An 18,614-nucleotide genomic window follows, 5' to 3' on the forward strand; every position below is an offset into this window, starting at 1 on the left:
TTCTTAGCACAAGCTTACTTGTTTGCTGCTGGAAACACTGACTCTTTTCAGTGGTTTCTTATAACTTCCAACAAAATTCCTTGAACCATATATCACACCAGACTACCTTGTGGCCAAGTTAACTCCACACATCTTAAAAGGCATTTTGTCCGCAATAATAAACAAGTGACATTTTCCACTGACACTTGAGCATTACATGTAACGACCCCTGAATATTCTTTGTCTGGACTGACTCCATACTGAGAATGCTAACTGAAGCCAAGTCTTACCTGAGCCTTTATATTTCTTTTTGCTGTGACCAGTGGATGATGAATCTGGTGCCTTACGCTTTACACTACTGTCTTTGACACTAGTTACTGTAGTATCTGGTACCTTCCTTTCTTGATGTGAAGAACTATCCCTTGCGCCTGCCACCTCTTCCACATCACTTGCCCCTTCAACTGTCGTAAGAGGCCTAACTTTCCCTACAGTACCCTTATTTCCCATTTCTGACAGTTCTTCCACATCACTACTTTCTTGTTCACTTTCACTATCATCTCCTTCCATTGTTTTGTCAGTAATTCCTTGCGAGTGGTGTACACGACTTGACTGATTTTGATGACTTTGCTGCTGAATCATTTGCATGTGGGATGGTAGTGCACTGTTCAAATGTCCATGATTCATATTTGGATTACCACTTGGTATATTAGTTAACTGACTGTGATTCAGCTGCATGTGGTTCATCTGGGATGAATTTACAGTCAGCTGGTTGATTTGTTTGCTCATCTGGTTCTGCCCATATGGGGCTTGATTTTGGTTTGCCTGATCCTGACAACCCATATGTCCCAGATGAGTCTGCTCTTGCTGGCTGCTAAGCTGCTGACTAGAGCTAACCTGATGCTGACTAAGGGGCTGGTGGCTTTGCATTTGTTGCATCTGATTAGACACTTGTTGTGGCAGATTCATCTGCATGTGATTTTGTTCATGCTGGGCCAACTGATGATTCTGTGTAAGCTGTGCATTCAGAGATTGGTTATGGCTTTGGTTTTGCTTGATGCTATCTTGCAAATGACCCATACTCGACTGATGCTGTTGGTTCACTGGGTTCGGCATCATGTGACTGTGTTGATTATGGCTGATTTGTTGTTGGTTCACATGTTGCTCACTCTGTGTCATTTGATTCTGCCCCTGTGATAACTGTTGTTGCATTAGAGTTTGCTGATTTTGGTTTAACTGCTGAAAACTGTGGGTTTGCAGGTGCTGATTCAGTTGTGAATGCTGAGTGTGCTGCTGATGGAAGCGGTTTTGTTGCTGGATATGTTGCTGAGGCATATGGAACTGAGGTTGACGCTGCAGGAGTTGTTGATCTCGTAGCATTCCTTCAGGTGGGGGCTTTAAAAAGATTTGGAGGTCTTCGCTGACATTGATGCCCTCTGCCAAAGCCTCCTCACTGCCATTGGCTTCCCTCTTCGCGAGGCTGACGGATGGTACCGGGATGTGCCCATCCTTTGCACATCCTCGTGGTACCACCCTTTCAATCGTAACATCGCCGATGCGTGTGACAAATGGGTCCATTGCACATGTATGACAGCTCTCAGGCGAACCTGAGGTTCTGCCTTACTTATCGCGTTCCACACCACACATGACCTGCAACAGAACCAAATTATAATCAAAAATATGAAACAACACAGTACATTAAAATGCCTAAGATAAGGCTATGATGTCTACATAGTAATGTCCATATTTGTTTTGCTCATTTAACAACAAGTAATAGTCCCACTCTCCAGAATAGTGGAATGTATTAACATAAATCTCAAAATATTAATTTTTAAATGCACTTTAGATTTCGAAGCCTATGAAGAGTGGCACCTTTATTTACATGTACAGAAATGTAAAACTGCCCACTTCAGGAAATACAGAGAGTAGTTTCATATGACTAGACAATCAAAGAGTCACAACTGGAATCAGTCAACTCATACAAACATCTGGTTGTAACAGTTTGTAATGACATAAAATCGAATGATCACATATGCTCAGTGCTAGGTAAAGCAGGTGACAGACTTCACTGATAAGATATTGGGAAAACGTTGTCAGTCTACAAAGGTGCAAATCGCTTGTGCATGGAATATTGCCCAAATTTATGGGCCCCATGCCAAATAGGGCTAATATGGGATATTGAGCACATACAGAGGTGTGCAGCACAAATGGCCACAGGTTTGTTTGACTCGGTGAGTGGAGTCTCAGAAATACTGCAAAATATGAATTGCAAGACTCATCAAGATTGACGTTAATTATCCCACGAAAGCCTACTTATGAAGGTTCAAGGACTGGTATTAATCATTTAACGCATATACCAGTTATAAGGCAGAGAGAGAGAGAGAGAGAGAGAGAGAGAGCACTGAGCGCATGCCATCATTACGAGACGAAACAAATATTTTAAGCTTTTCCGTCTAATCAAAGTTTCGATCCCTCCCATCTTTTATTCTTTATTTTCTAACTTCGTTCTGAGTGAAATGGTATACAAACACATCTTTATTGAAACCAACTACTGTGATCATACTTATGTTAAATTTTCTTCAGTTTCTAGACTGTAATGAAACGAAATAATAAAATCATAGTTATGATGGATTTACAACACTGCATATATAACACAGAAAAACTAGTGAGTCAATCGCTCATCGCATAATAATTGTGGAAAAACATTTGTATAGCTGAATGTTCTTCTTTCCAAATGGAGGTGTAGTGGCATGTACTCGACTACGTTACGCAAAACTAATTCTATATTTCTTGAGAAGATTAATAATAGGTAAGAATTTATAAGTTAAAATCATAACAATCCACAGAGTAATTACTTTAACTTAAACAGCGTCGGTCCCGTACCCGGAGCCAAAAGTATGATGGAAAATATGAACTTTATTTCGTAACATCTAGTCTCGTTTCGAACATCCACTCGTTATCGTTATTTCCGCGTACAACGGATTTACCAACACTGTCCCGGAAGTACCATACCTGATCTATGGCGGTTGTTTTAAACAATTGACTATGATAATAAGTACCAACCTTATAAAGCTTAAGTTTTAAGTTTGACAATTACTGTTTTTTCCCTTTTATGTTGGGCAGCCATTAAAAGTGAACGCTCTCAGCGGATTTGTAAACATGGATAAAACTGACCATTTGTGTGTGATACATTTGAAAGGTCATAGCCCAACAAATGTTAATGCTGAGCTAGATTCTATTCTGGGAGAGTCTGCTCCCTCGCTTACAACAGTAAAATATTGTCTGGCAGAGTTTAAGCGACGCCGTACGAGATGCCAAGATGAACAGCGCAAAAAAATTGTTTGTTCAAGGCAGAATCCTTTTTCCAAAACATATTTATTTGAATTCAAGCAGGGGCAAAAAGTGAGCTTTAACCTCAAGCGAATATGAGCTACAGTGCTAAGTACCCTCTGTTACGCACTTCACACTTTTGAACAATATTTATGCGGATGTAAAACTGTGTGTACTATCTTGCAATCCCACAATGGAAACAACGCTCAAACTCGACGCACCGCGTTCCACATACGACGCGTCTCAGGGTCCAGAACCTGAAAATATCTTTAAGCACACCATTACCAATATCACCGTGTTTTCGATAACGCGTACTACAAAACTGCGGGTACTTAATGATCACCCCAAAAAAATACAAAATGCACATTTTTATTAATTGTTGTTGACTTTTATTCACAAGATATTTTTTAAAAATATATCGATGCCTAAGTAATGCCCTGAATCTGGAAATATTGAATATGTCATTCATTGTCGAAAGTGGCATTTACTACTAAGGCTGAAATTTTTGGATTAAGTTTAACTTAATTATTTATAACAATTATGAAATCTGGTAGAAAAATTAATTACAAACAATAAATATGATTAAAAATTTTAAAGTATTAAGTAACTGGCTAGAATACAATATTTTCAAAGACGTTCAACTGTGCCCTAACACTGAAAAGATTATCTAAATCTGTCAAAACTGCGTGTCAGTGGACGCGTTCTTACGCTTCACGGGAAAATATTGTGCATAAGGTCTAGCAAACATGGCTAGGGACTGATGTCATACACGTGTATACATGTGCAACACGTGTATACATGTGCACGACGTTCAATCCGAGTAGATGCCACTCCAGACTAGAACAGAACTGCTCATACAGTGCACTGACAAAGGGACCTTATAGACTGACCCTGTTCAATATTTTTCAACTGTCTACGTTTTCAGCTTCTGTGCCCGGACATCGATTTGTTAAAGTAGAACAACGTACTTTTCACAAACAGCCAACGAAACAGACTTCGAAGGCATCCAAGCGCTGTTAAGAATTTAAAAAATGCAGAATTTTAACGGAGCTGTACGTAGCTGCGTGCACTGCATTCCAGTCTTTTTTTATTGTGATGCTGATGGGTAGATTCTCGTTAGACGCAAGTTTTCTTACGTTTATTTCAGTTCTACAATGCATACAGCTCGTGGTCTAGTGGTTTGAGTCGTCATCTCTAGCTCGCGTTTTTAGTGTTTTTAATATTATGTTTGTATTTATTCGTAATCTCCAGAAATAAAGCAATTATTTTGTCTTTGATGTTTCGCTTATTTGTACCAAACTTTAATTTATTAAGAGTAATAGAGCTGTCGCGCAATTAAAAATAAAGAAAAATTACAAAATCTGTTCAATATTTGTTAATTTACGTTTCTAATCAATAATAAATGAAGAATTCAAACGAAATCCACAAAAAGTAAAAGTTGCATGTTGCTTGATTCTAACCAGCTATATCGCGATCACAAGCCTGGAACGACCCGCACGCAGCTACGAATAGCTTGAAATTTTTTTCCACTTAAAAGCTCTCAGAAATGTTCGAATATTATTTCTTAGAGTGGTTTTTTTTCCCCAACTGCATCGCACTGCTTTGGTAAACTGATGTGCGGGTACTGCCATTTCAATCCTTTAGGTACGGCGAGCATCTAAGGGGTCAGTCAGTCGGTAACACACCCTTGCGACACAATCAACACTGACGAAACCATACCGGTCATTTTATAATTTCTGTAAAATAGAAACGTCTGTTACAAAAAATGAACGAATTATAATCATTTTCACCTTAACGAACGACGGACGGCGGCCGGTCATTCTGACTGGTGACACAGTTTTTGCGTTCCATGTCTGTAAAGGCGTAACAATGGATTTCTATCATCCGCTTAGCTTACTTAATTTCGTTCTTGTGATATCGTTCCCTCTGTATCTCCTTAATTTTTCTTTATTTAGTGGAAGAATGGACTACTTTAGTTGCTGTTCTCTGCCAATAAGCTGTTGTGCTCTGCAGAAGATAAGCACTCTTTCTCATTATTACTGTGCGGCAGTGTTTCCTTTCAGATGAAGAATTATTGAATTATGTGAACAGTTTGCCACAAGAAGATATACTGAAGGAGAAGATATTTTTGAAACTGATGAGTTGGACGATAAAGATGACAGAGTATCAAGATGATAAAGAGTATGAAGATGACACGTAATATCAGCCCCACGAAACAGAACAGGGCGAATCATCAGAGTCGGTAGATGAAAATTCAGAACTTGTACTACAACAACACACGAATAACCCAGTGCTTACACATTCGATTCCAGTGGCACCACAAATTCCTACTCGCAGCCGAGAAAAAAAAAAAAAAACAACGGAAAAAATCTCTCCGTTTCAGCAGCTGGACGTTGGAAGTGCAGACACTGCGGCCAACGGAACAGTGTGGACTCGAATTGCGCCAGGACACGCATCTGAAAGATTAGGGCGTCACAACGTGATGGTAGAAACTGCTGAGCCTACGTGCAACGCCAAGAAACTTATAGTCGCAGGTAGTTATTTGAGTGCATGACGAGTGCTGATAGACAGTAATATTCTACAGAACGTAGAAAAACCTTACAGAAATTAGGATGACATATGGATAATTGATATTGCCCAATTAGAAGCTGCCGTAGCTATAATCTATATATGTGGAGTGCATGAAGGAAAGAATCTTCCCGCGAAACTTCTGTGGTTCATAGAAGTCATGCAATTTTTAAGATTGGATGACAACCGCACTCGTGCCGAGACTTCAAGACCGATGGCCTCTAAGCAGCTATGCCAGTCTGGAATTCATTTGTAGCTAACTGTATCCAGAACTATAAACGAAGTGCATTTACAACCGTAGATGAGCAGCTCTAACCATGCAAAGCTCGGTGCCGGTAAGTACAATACAAGAGTAATAAACCACACAAATTCGGTTTGAAGTTATGGTTTGCAGCAGATGCCAGTAGAAAATATATGGTGAATGTATTTCCTTACTTGGGTACACAAAGTGAGAGACGCACTAACATACCTGTTGCAGGGCATGTGGTTACACGTCTCATGAAACCTTACACTTCGAAAGGAAGAAAAATGTGGCGATTTCTTCACAGCCAAACATCCTACATAGTAGCTGAAGCAGGAGAACACAATCGTGGTGGGTACACTGAAGAAAACCCGAAGAGAAGTTCCTCCATCAGCGAAGTCTACTGCCGGATCTTTGTATGATACCCTTATACAAATCTGGTGACACAACAATTACTTCCTGTCTGGGGAAGCCCAAGAAAAATGTTCCTCTATTGAGCACAATGCACCAGTCAGATGCAGTGGACAAACAAACACAGGAGAAACTCGCTGAAACTGTAAGCTTCTACAATTCAATTAAATTTGGAGTTAATATTCTGGACCAGATGTCTCGTCTGTACGCTGCCATATTTGCCTGCCGCAGATGGTCTATGTACAGCAACGTCCCAGACCTTGATGGCATCACCGTCTGGATCCTTTGTAGAGACACAACAGGAGAAAAGTTAGCCGGCGAACGTTTCTTTTCAAATTAGCAGAAACTGTCTGTACAGTCAAGGAAAGAACCTATTCATTCATTCATTCATTCATTCATTGCGACCACTGAAATATGTAAGGTAATCGGTATGGAAGACCTGCCAGATAGGAGGATGCAAAAGTTCGGACAAAACTGAAAATCTCTGGGTGCAGTGCAAGTAGTTCGTATGTGGACCATGTGCTGGAAGCGCTCAGTATGTATGTGTAAAGTGTTTCCGCGAAGATGGTGGCTTTGACTGAATACATGTCACAGAGAGAAAATGTTATTTTCCCGTTATTGCTACAACAGTGTTTGTCCATTTTTCTTTATTTTTCGTACTAAATGTGTGTTTATGACTTGTTGGCAAAGTGGGTCCGTGGCTTCGTGGTTCAAAATGGTTCAAATGGCTCTGAGCACTATGGGACTTAACATCTTAGGTCATCAGTCCCCTAGAACTTAGAACTACTTAAACCTAACTAACCTAAAGACATCACACACATCCATGCCCGAGGCAGGATTCGAACCTGCGACCGTAGCAGTCCCGCCGTTCCGGACTGCAGCGCCCAGAACCGCAACACCACCGCGGCCGGCTGGCTTCGTGGGGCCTACACCACACTACAACCCTTCATCAGCTCTTACCAACTGAAATTGGGATCCATCTGCCCAGGCCACGGTTTTCCAATCGTCTAGGGTCCAACTCATATGGTCACAAGCCCAGGAGAGGTGCTGCAGGCGACGTCGTACTGTTAACAATTGGCACTCCCGTCGGTCGTGTGCTGCCAGAGCCCATAAACACCAAATTTCGCCGCTTTATCTTAACGTATACTCGCCATACGTTCCACATTGATTTTTGCGGCTATTTCACGCTGTGTTGTTCGTACGTTACCACTGACTACTCTGCGCAAACGCCGCTGTCATCTGTCGTTAAGTGCAAGCCTCGGCCAACGCTCTGTTCGTGGTGAGAGGTAATGCCTGAAATGTGCTATTCTCCGAACACTTCTGACACCTAACGGTTTCCGAAATTGAATGTCCCACACGTCTAGTTCCAACTACCATACCGCGTTAAAAGTCTGTTAATTCCCGTCGTGCGGCCGCAACCACTACGGAAATCTATTCACATGAATCACATAAGTACAAAAGACAGCTCCGCCAATACACTGCCCTTTTTGCCCTGTGTACGCGATACTACCGCCATCTGCATATGTGCATATCGCTATCCCATGACTTATGACCTATTACACTTAATACAGTGGTCCCATGAGTAGTGATTTTGCCTCTTTTCAAGGCAAAGCGTTGTGTGTACCGACGACCCAATCAAGTGTTTAACCCGCAGCGTGACGAAGGCTTTGTTCAGGCTGAAGGTGGTTCTGCAACGTTCTGGCGATGTTTCTCTGACGACGACTTGGGTCCACGCATTCAGTTTATAGAGAACTCGAAACAGCAAGTTTATCTCAACATTGTCTGTGAACGAGTGTTGGTCTTGTTTTCATGGAGAGCACGCTGTGGATCTAGCATTTCCTAAGATGGCAAAAGTCATGTTCGCAGGGCAAAAGGCAAACGTCGTTGGTTTGACAAACACTCAGGTATACTATTGCACCTCGACTGGTCCGCTAAATCACTCGAACTTATCCCCACACAGAATGTCTGGGTCTTTATTTGGTACAGCGTCTGAAACGTGGCAGCTAGAGGCGTTATTAGCGTGATGTCTCCTAGGGTGGCCTAATTTTTTTGCCCAGTGCATTTACACACTCTGTAGGCGCAGCTCTTTTTAAAGAGACGATATGTAGAGGAAATAGCAAGTTTCCGTGCGAGACTTTATTACATTTACGTGTTCCCTCCAATGAGTCTCAAACAGAAGGTCAAACATTGCAGACGTCTACGGACTCAGATTCGTATATTCAATAATGACGTCCCTAAATGGAGACTTGCTGGAAGGTTACGACAATACATTTATTTTTTAACCTATGCTCTTTCCCTACTGTAAACCAATATTTTCATGTTATGCCTCAAAACTCTGTTCCCGCTATGAAAACACTTTCGTACTTCTGTTACCATTCAATGTCAAACAGGGGCGTTTTCCCCACAAGATAACAACATTTTCGGTGACGGGCAGAAGCCCAGAGATGATTAACTCATGAGACACGGAAGATGAAAGTGGTAAATCGACTGTGACAGTTTATTTCTGTTAAGACATTCAACCTCTGGAGTGAAGTATTTAGCTAATAAAATTATTTCACCTCGATGTTTTCAACAAATATGAATTCTTCGAGAAACTGTTTTACTTGAGTCCATTATTCCTGCAATTTTACAAATTTACCTTTCATTATTGATAAGTTTCACTGTCCTGACTGTGGTTCACTTAAATAAACTGTGATGTGTAATATTTTTGGGTGACTTGTAATTTCATGAGCGCAAATACAGTCTTATTCAGAAGTTTAAGTGTAGTATTTCAAGTTATTTTGAATTTTATAGGTATACTTGCGAACACGGCAATGCTTCGCAATTGCTAAATATGTCTACGACTTGAATGCACGTTTCATGACGATCGTTTAAACCCATTAATCCACAATGATCCACGTCAGTGTAATCTAGAACTGCCATCTGATGAACTGTGACCATTCCACCATCATGCGACATTTGCCTGCAGTGGGGGAGGTTGAAAAATCGGGTGTATGGGTACCTCATGCTGTAAGCCAAAATCACAAAAATCAGCAGGTGGTCATACGTGCGTCTTCCGCTCGCTCGTCATGAATTGGCTCGTGAACAACACCGACCATTCCAAGGCTGTATCGTTACTGGTGACGAGAAATTGTGTATTTATACTAACATAAGGAGATGGCAGCAATGGTTAACCCCAAACAAAGTAACAACTCTCCGTAGAAAAACCTGCGCGCACCCAGAAAAAATGTTATTCATATGGTGGAACGGCGACGGTGTAGTGTACTACGAATTGCTTCCCAGAGGTGTAACCATCACAGCTGACATTTATTGTCTACAACTGAGACGTCTTGCTGACGCAATCCTAGAACAACCACCAGGAAGACTGCGTGAAGTGATGCTACTTCATGACAACGCCCGAACGCATTCTGTTAGACTGACAAGAACACTATACCAGGAGTTGGGTTGGGAAGTAATTCCGCAACCACCTTATTCATCTGATCTTGCGGCCTCAGATTTTCATCTTTTACGCTCTCTATCGAACAACTTTCAAGGACTTCCTTTCCGGATGAAAATGCACTCCGACCATGGCTAGATGAGTTCTTCGCCTCAAAACCACGTGATTTCTACAATCGTGGAATCCAAAAGTTACCCAAGTGTTGGCAAACTGTTGTAAAAACTTAAGGAGAATATATTATTGATGACTGAAGCCTCTGTTGTGTGTATCTGTTGTGTTTAAGCCGGCCGGAGTGGTCGAGCGGTTCTACGCGTACAGTCTGGAACCGCGCAACCGCTACGGTCGCAGGTTAGAATCCTGCCTCGTGCATGGATGTGTGTGATGTCCTTAGGTTAGTTAGGTTTAAGTAGTTCTAAGTTCTAGGGGACTGATGACCTTAGAAGTTAAGTCCCATAGTGCTCAGAGCCATTGGAACCTTTTTTTTGTTGTGTTTGTTAAACTTCTGGAAAAATGCTACAAACTTATGCACCAACATAAATAATAGTATTCATCAACGTCCTTTCTGTCTCGTTCGGTAAGGGAAATTACTTCTTCTGCCTTCTGTTTTTCAAAATATTGTTTAATTTCATACTGCGTATCCGCGTCTAGGTCTGAATTTTCCTTTCCACGAATCGATCAACTCCCTGCTTTTTAGTCGTCTCGTGATTTGATAACTTTACACGCCACGTACTATATAGCTCAAACGCTGACTGTAGTGTACGAGGGGCGTTGGATAAGTAATGCGACACTTTTTACTCGGCCTGTTTCGGTTGAAAAAAATGTGGAATTTGCTATGTGACTTTCGCGGAATATTCCCGTTTCAGCCGCTATAGTTTCATGAAGTTCCGACAGGTGGTGGCGCTATACGTAACCTTCAAAATGGTGTCTGTATCGGAGATGCGTTCAAGCCAGAAAACTGTCATCGAGTCTCTCTTGGCGGAAGATCAGAGCATCGGAGATATTCACAGGCACTTGCAGAATGTCTACGAAGACCTGGCAGTGAACAAAAGCACGGTGAGTCGTTGGGTGAGGCGTCTGTCATCATCTCAATAATGTCACGCAAACCCGTCCGATGTCCCGTGTGCCGGCTGGCCGCACACAGCTGTGATTCCTGTAATGTTCGAGCGTGCGACACACTCATTCGAGGTGAACTGTTACTCCATGACAACGCAGGGCCTCACTCAAGTCTGCGCACCAGAGAGGAGCTCACAAAACGTCATTGGACTGTTCTTCCTCATCCACCCTAAAGCCCGAATCTCGCACCTTGCGACTTCCATTTGTTTGGCCCAATGAAGGATGCACTCCGCGAAAAGTAGTACGTGGATGATATGATGCAGCAACACGTTGGCTCCGACGTCGACTAGTAGAGTGGTACCATGTGGGGCACACATGTCCTACCGATAAGGTGGCGTCCTCGCATTAAACGGAGATTATGTTGATAAGTAGGGTTTTGTGGCCTGTATGAAATCCACCTGTTTTCAAAATAAAATGGCTCTGAGCACTATGGGACTCAACATCTTAGGTCATAAGTCCCCTAGAACTTAGAACTACTTAAACCTAACTAACCTAAGGACATCACACACATCCATGCCCGAGGCAGGATTCGAACCTGCGACCGTAGCAGTCCAGTGGTTCCGGACTGCAGCGCCAGAACAGCACGGCCACCGCGGCCGGCTTCAAAATAAATAAATAAATATGTTGCATTACTTATTGAACGCCCCTCGTTTAGTAATGTACTTTCCTTAGTTGGTCCCGATTTCCATAATGCTTGTAAACAAACTCATGTTTGTGTTTGAGCTGCCATAGTAAAGCTATTTTAGGACGTGTATGACACGTAGCGGTTTCGGTCATCGATCATCTTCACAGTATAAAAAATTTTATATTAGTAACGTTTCATATCAATCGTCGACACGGCAATATTATTAATACAGTCTGGTATTTCATCCGGAATGAAAAAGGCGATATCCAACAGGCAATCCATAATCAAGAGAAAGTACAATGATAGTGTATTAGATACGAAGGTACAGTTACAACTGGGCAAAGGGTACATCATATTCATATTATTTTTCTTTCCTATCAAATGGTTCAAATGGCTCTAAGCACTATAGGACCTAACATCTGAGGTCATCAGTCCCCTTCTTTCCTATCCCAATCGCGTATTGAGTGAGGGAGAAGTTGCTGCCTATATGCCTCTGTACGCGCTCTAATCTCTCCTCTGGCCAGTAAGGTGCCCGAGATAAGAAAGTCTCATTGTGGCCTCTGGCAACTCGTTATGGAATTATGCTGATTAATCGACTACACTATGTGGCCGAAGGTCTCAGTCTTGTCGTTCATTTCAAGAACTACAGTCACGTGACTAAAACTGCGTATGATCTCGTTCCGCCACAAACACGGCGATTAATCTGCTGGAAGGCTTGCTGTTATCTAGTGCACAGAAGGCGGAACTTTTATCCAATCTTCTCGAAGAGTAGGGAATAGTTATTGCTGGGGTTTTGGACCGCCAGTCGTGCTACAGCTAGCTGAAACACTAGCCCATCTTTACAGGTGCCTTCTTAGTGCTGAGTTCAGGAGTAGTGTGCAAATCCATCAGATTTTCTCCGAACAACAATACAACGATTCGGTGAACCGTTAATTTTTTTTCCCTCCTCAAAAACGGCCAGATTTTAAATTGTTGTCATAGACTGGGGCTGCTACTGGCATTAATAAGATCAGAGCACGAACTAAGTCAAACAGCCCTAGACCGCCGGAACATAATTCGGGCTTGTGTACCAGGATAGGTCCACACGTACACCTGTGGAAGTACTGCCAATCATCGTTTCACAGCTTCACAGTCCAACGACGGACTTTTGCGAAGTGGCAGCCGTGTTTAAACTTGCATTCGTGAGGCTGGACATCTGAATTTAGGTTCTCGAGGGTTTCCCTAAATCGCTTACGACGGTGGTCAGACGCGGTCAGCCGGAACCTTGACAAGTATGCCTCCCTCACGTTACCATGCAGTCCAACATCGGGCCATTGTCACGTCTAACTGGCCCACGGATGTGGATATTTCGAGCAGCCGACCAAATGAGGATCCTTTCAAACTGTCAAGTGCCGATAATGCTGTCTCGGTTGAGTACGTGCCCTTCATAGTGATCACTTAATATTTGATGCAGTTTACGCCCCTTATATATCCTACCAGGCCCGGTAGTAAGCCCGATTTTCATGGAGTAATAATCCCTGAAATATGTATGTATTTATGCACAAAAAATCTAAAATATGCACGTAAACTGTTCACATAAAATGATATAAAAACTGAAACGGCATAGTACAAAAACTACTTACGTACATGCCTTTAAATGTTACACAAAGAAACGTTAACAAAAAATATAAGAAAACTAGTATTTTACATTAATTTGCGGAAAGCTGTTGTACCTACAATTAGTTTTCCACTTCCATTCTGTTACATTTCACAATCACTATATGTTTCAGGTGTTCCAAAGTAAGCCATCTGACGATGTCTCGCAGAACGTGCTTGTAGCGGAAGAAACTTCTCTACCTCACAGGAACTTAAGTATGCGTGTACAAAAGCAGCTACTTGCTCCGCTGTTAGCAACGTGTTGCTCGAAAGTTCAGTGCGCTTACCGGTTAAAATTTCTTCAGTTTCACAGATTTGTTCGTATCCTGGGTTCTTTGAAAGTATGCTCTGATTTCTTTCCTTCACTATTTCACCAATTCTTCCAGGGACAGAATCAAGTTTAGCGGCTGCACTTCAGAACACAATAAATCTCAAAGAACAGAACTGCCTGCCTCTATAGAAACTACTGTCGCCGGAAGATGAGAAAAATGCTCGTGCACTTTTAATTGACGCTGCACTTTTACGGTCAAATGTATAAATGGTGCTCTTAATAAATTCTAAATGTTCGATGTAGTAAATCACTGCATGGTGCTCTTAATAAATTCTAAATGTTCGGTGTAGTAAATCACTGCAGACAACCGTGCGCCCCTCGCGATATGGCTGGTTCTGGTGGCACGGGAATGTCAGGTGTTGCTGCTGCGAAAGCTTGTTTTCTATAAGGTGTTTTAACAAAAACCTTCACAAAAGACATCAACTTGTTAACACGATGAAAATTTGCACGAATAGTTTCAGCGACGAGATGTAACCCATGAGCAAGACAAGTCAAATGTATCAGATTGGGAAATATAACATTAGAGAGCAGTACCAGTTTTGATCATGCAACTAGATGCATGAGACACAAATAATAATACACTCGTACTGAATGCCATTTGGCAATAATAAATTCATGGTATCAATAAAAAATGAGGAAACTGCGGAGCTGTTTGTCATCTGAAGCCGGCCGGAGTGGCCGTGCGGTTCTAGGCGCTACAGTCTGGAACCGCGTGACCGCTACGGTCGCAGGTTCGAATCCTGCCTCGGGCATGGATGTGTGTGATGTCCTTAGGTTAGTTAGGTTTAACTAGTTCTAAGTTCTAGGGGACTGATGACCACAGCAGTTAAGTCCCATAGTGCTCAGAACCATTTGAACCATTTTTTTGTCATTTGAAAATACTCCATTGCAAGTACATACGGCGCAGACCATACATTTTTGTTAAGAGACAAAATTACAATATTTCAAATAAACCGTCCCTCACAGTTTTGTGTTACGGCTGTATGTAACATATGCTAACCGCAAGACACAGTCAATGCCTTCCCTGCGCAATAGCAATGGAAATACTATTGATGACAGCGCTGCCAAAGCAGAGTTACTAAATACAGCCTTCCGAAATTCTTTTACCAAAGAAGACGAAGTAAATATTCCAGAATTCGAATCAAGAATAGCTGCCAACATAAGTAACTTAGATGTAGATATCCTCAGAGTAGTGAAGCAACTTAAATTAGTTAATAAAAACAAATCTTCCGGATCCAGACTGCACAGCAGTTAGCTTCCTTTCAGAATATGCTGATGTAGTAGCTCCATACTTAACAATTATGCACAACAGCTCGCTCGACGAAAGATCCGTACCCAAAGACTGGGAAGCTCCACAGGTCACACCAATATTCAAAAATGGGAGTAGGAGTAATTCACTAAATTACAAGCCCATATCATTAACGTCGATATGCAACAGGATTTTCTAACATATATTGTGTTCGAACGTCATGAATTACCTCTAAGAGAATGGTCTACTGACACACAGCCAACATGGATTTAGAAAACATTGTTCTTGTGACAAACAACTAGCACTTTACACATACGAAGAGTTGATTGTTACTGACAAGTGATTTCAAATTGATTCCGTGTTTACAAATTTCCAGAAGGCTTTTGGCACTGTACCTCACAAACGGCCAGTAGTCAAATTGTGTGCTTACGGAATACCGTCTCAGTAACGTGACTGGATTCATGATTTCCGTGTAGTACCTAGTAACTGACGGAATCATCGAGTAAAACTGAAGTGATTTCTGGCTTTCCCCAAGGTAGTGTTATAGGCCTTCTGCTGTTCCTTATCAACATAAACGATTTAGGAGACAATCTGAGCACCCATCTAAAGTTATTTTCATACGATGCTGTCGTTTATCGTCTAGCAAAGTCATCAGAAAATCAAAACCAATTTAGTAATGATTTAGATAAGACATCCATAGGGCACGAAAGTTGGCAATTGACCCTATTTGAAAAGTGTGAGGTCATCCCGGTGAGTGCTAAAAGTAATCCATAAAACTTCGGTTACACGAGAAAATCAATCAAATCTAAAACAATTTAAATTGGAAAGAACACGCAGAAAATGTTGCGAGGAAAGCGAATCCAAGACTGTGCTTTATTGGCGAAACACTCAGAAGACGCAACATATCTACTAAAGAGACAGCCTACACTACGCTTGTCCGTCCTCTTCTGGAGTACTGCTGCGCGGTGTGCGATCCTTACCAGATAGAATTGAATGCATCGAGAAAGTTCAGAGAAGGACAGCACATTTTGTATTGTCGAGAAAGAGGGGAGAGAGTGTCACGGACATGATACAGGATTTGGAAGGGACATTATTAAAACAAAGGCGTTTTTTGTTGCGACAGAATCTTCTCACGAAAGTTTAATCACCAACTTTTTCCTCCGAATGAGAAAATATTTTGTTGACGCCGACGTACAGAGGGAGAAACGATCAATAAGGGAAATCAGAGCTCGAACGGAAATATATAGTTGTTCGATTTTTCCGCGTGCTGTTCGAGATTGGAGTAAGAGAGATTTATTCTGAAGGTGGTTGGATGTACTGTCCGCCAGACACTGAAGTACGATTTGCAGAGTATCCACGTAGATGTAGATATCCACCTATATAAAATTATTTTGAATCTGATGGCTTATAATGGTTTGGTCCTAGCACTGCTGCAATTAATTTTCATGTATAGTGGATTCGTCTGGCACTCTACACTCTGTATACTTCTCAATGAAATTTCTCAGAACAGGATTAGTTAATTTCCACAATGGAATATCTGACGACAAAAAAATGGTTTAAATGGCTCTGAGCACTATGGGACTTAACAGCTGAGGTCATCAGTCCCCTAGAACTTAGAACTACTTAAACCTAACTAACCTAAGGACATCACACACATCCATGCCCGAGGCAGGATTCGAACCTGCGACAGTAGGACGACAAAAAGGCTTGCACAAAATCAACCACGATAAAGCACTGTTAGAACATTCACCTAACAACTTCTGGACATGGATTCACGCCTTACGTTCTTTTTTTGTTTATTGGTGTCCACATCATGAACGACTTGGAAGCGTTTTTCACTGCCATCTGTTTTTTCACACGAACGACAATAAAGTATTTTGCCATCTGTCGTTGTCATCTCCCCTTCGAACTCCCACTCAAATTTTTGCAATTTACACTCATTACTTGTTTTCACTTTTAGCATTTAAAACAGATCACCAAGCCAGCAGTCACCCGCTCACAATAAATATGAACAGATATTTTGTAGACAGAACATGCAGTCAACTGACGATAGGTAACAGAGGGAGGCTTCGAAAGTGAGTCATTCGTCCCTTCAGTGTTGTGTTAATTTAAATGTAATGAATGTTATGAAAATAGTTTTAAAATCGTACACAAATTAAATAATAATGTTAAAATTGTTGCTTGGTGTTACATTCTAAACAGCTCCGAAAGGCGCAGTTCCGACTAGCCCCTTAGTACCAATGTTGGTGCAATTCTGCAGGAAGACCGGGGAAGTCCAGCAACCAAGGCCACGTACTACGTGAGCAAGTGCGAAAGCTAACTCCTACCAACGAATCGCGAAGAAATGAAAATAATAAATAAGTACATAAAAATAAGCTTTCACTACAACCGAACAAGTCAACAAACAATTTAAGATGTCCGTATGTTTAAAGAATAAGTATTTTAATCAAAAACATGCAGCAAAATTAAAAGTTTTCGAAAGTATTATGCCTATTCACGAAAAAGCCAAAATATGCATCTATATGTAATACATAACTATGCTTAAAACATAAGAAAAGAATTAATTCGAATATATCCAAAGAGCATAATACTCGAATAATAGAAAAAATGCATTTGCATAAAAATCGGGTCCCTAGTAATAACACTAACACGAACAACGTTAATCCATTCTGGTTGCCGTTCCCCCCGTCACAGAGAATAATTACAGTTCTGATCATTTACGTGCCCGCCGACGGTGTGTACGTCTACGAAGTTACACTGACATCGACCATGTACTCACTTTTTTTTCAGGCAGTGTATATGTTACATACCTACAGGTCACTGTACAGTGAAATGCGGAGGGTGCTTCTTAGCAAAAACAGCGATTTCATGTGGTTCGTGGTCGATACATGAAATCATTTACTAACGTTGCGTCGCCCTCTGTAGGATACATCTTCAGAGACTAACAACTGTCATCTCTGGGGATGTCTCCTACAAGTTGGGAGGAAACATTAGTAAATACATTCAAACATCGACCACTGAGTTTCGGCTCGTGGGTGTTAACTGAAGTGAACACCGGCCGCAAAAGTCTTCGTACGGGAAAAAACGACACTACGCGCCCTACTCGCTCGTATTTTCTTCTCGTGTTCCGCCGCCAGATATACAACGGAAGCAGAACAACTGTTGCACGTACTTCCATCGAATGCAGTTTCTTTAAATTTACGCTACAGGGTTTTAGGAGTACGTCGCTTTCTTCCAGAGACTCCCATCCAAGTTCCTTGAGCATCTGCGTTATGGGTTTTACACTAATCTTGCAGCCCGAGTCCTTTCGACATCTGCTGTCAGACCTACTTGATAAGGACTCCAAATACTGTAGCAATACTCTATAATTGCCGGTAATGACACCTCGTTTCCTGCTTTCTTTGGGCACTTTCCCAACACTCTTCCAATGAAGTCAAGTCTTCCATTCACCTTCCCTTCTGCGTGCTTTACATGTTCGTGCTGGTTACGGTGATAGGATCTAACCAGGATCTATTAAATCACAGAAACACGGACGAAGGGCAGCCAAAAACGATAGAAAATAGAAGTGTGGCGAGGTAAGTGGCGAGAATAGATTATGTATTTCCAGATACCAGTTAAAGACTGACACCTAATCCCTTTAACCTGAAGAATAGCATGGTTGATCTCGTCATTAGCAATAGTCCCTACACGCGACATTTG

General features: G+C 41.6%; 1 protein-coding gene across 1 annotated transcript in view; it reads right to left on the reverse strand.

Moving 5' to 3' along the window:
• LOC124722666 overlaps window positions 1–18,614 on the reverse strand; it is a 509,646-nt gene that overhangs the window by 206,611 nt on the left and 284,421 nt on the right. The window contains exon 4 of the mRNA XM_047247811.1: window positions 270–1,626. Coding sequence (XP_047103767.1) covers window positions 270–1,554 — 1,285 coding nt within the window. The 5' untranslated portion in view covers window positions 1,555–1,626. The remainder of the gene's footprint in view (window positions 1–269; window positions 1,627–18,614) is intronic.

The sequence above is a fragment of the Schistocerca piceifrons genome, chromosome X (assembly GCF_021461385.2).
Source record: "Schistocerca piceifrons isolate TAMUIC-IGC-003096 chromosome X, iqSchPice1.1, whole genome shotgun sequence".
NCBI classification, from domain to species: Eukaryota; Metazoa; Arthropoda; class Insecta; order Orthoptera; family Acrididae; genus Schistocerca; species Schistocerca piceifrons.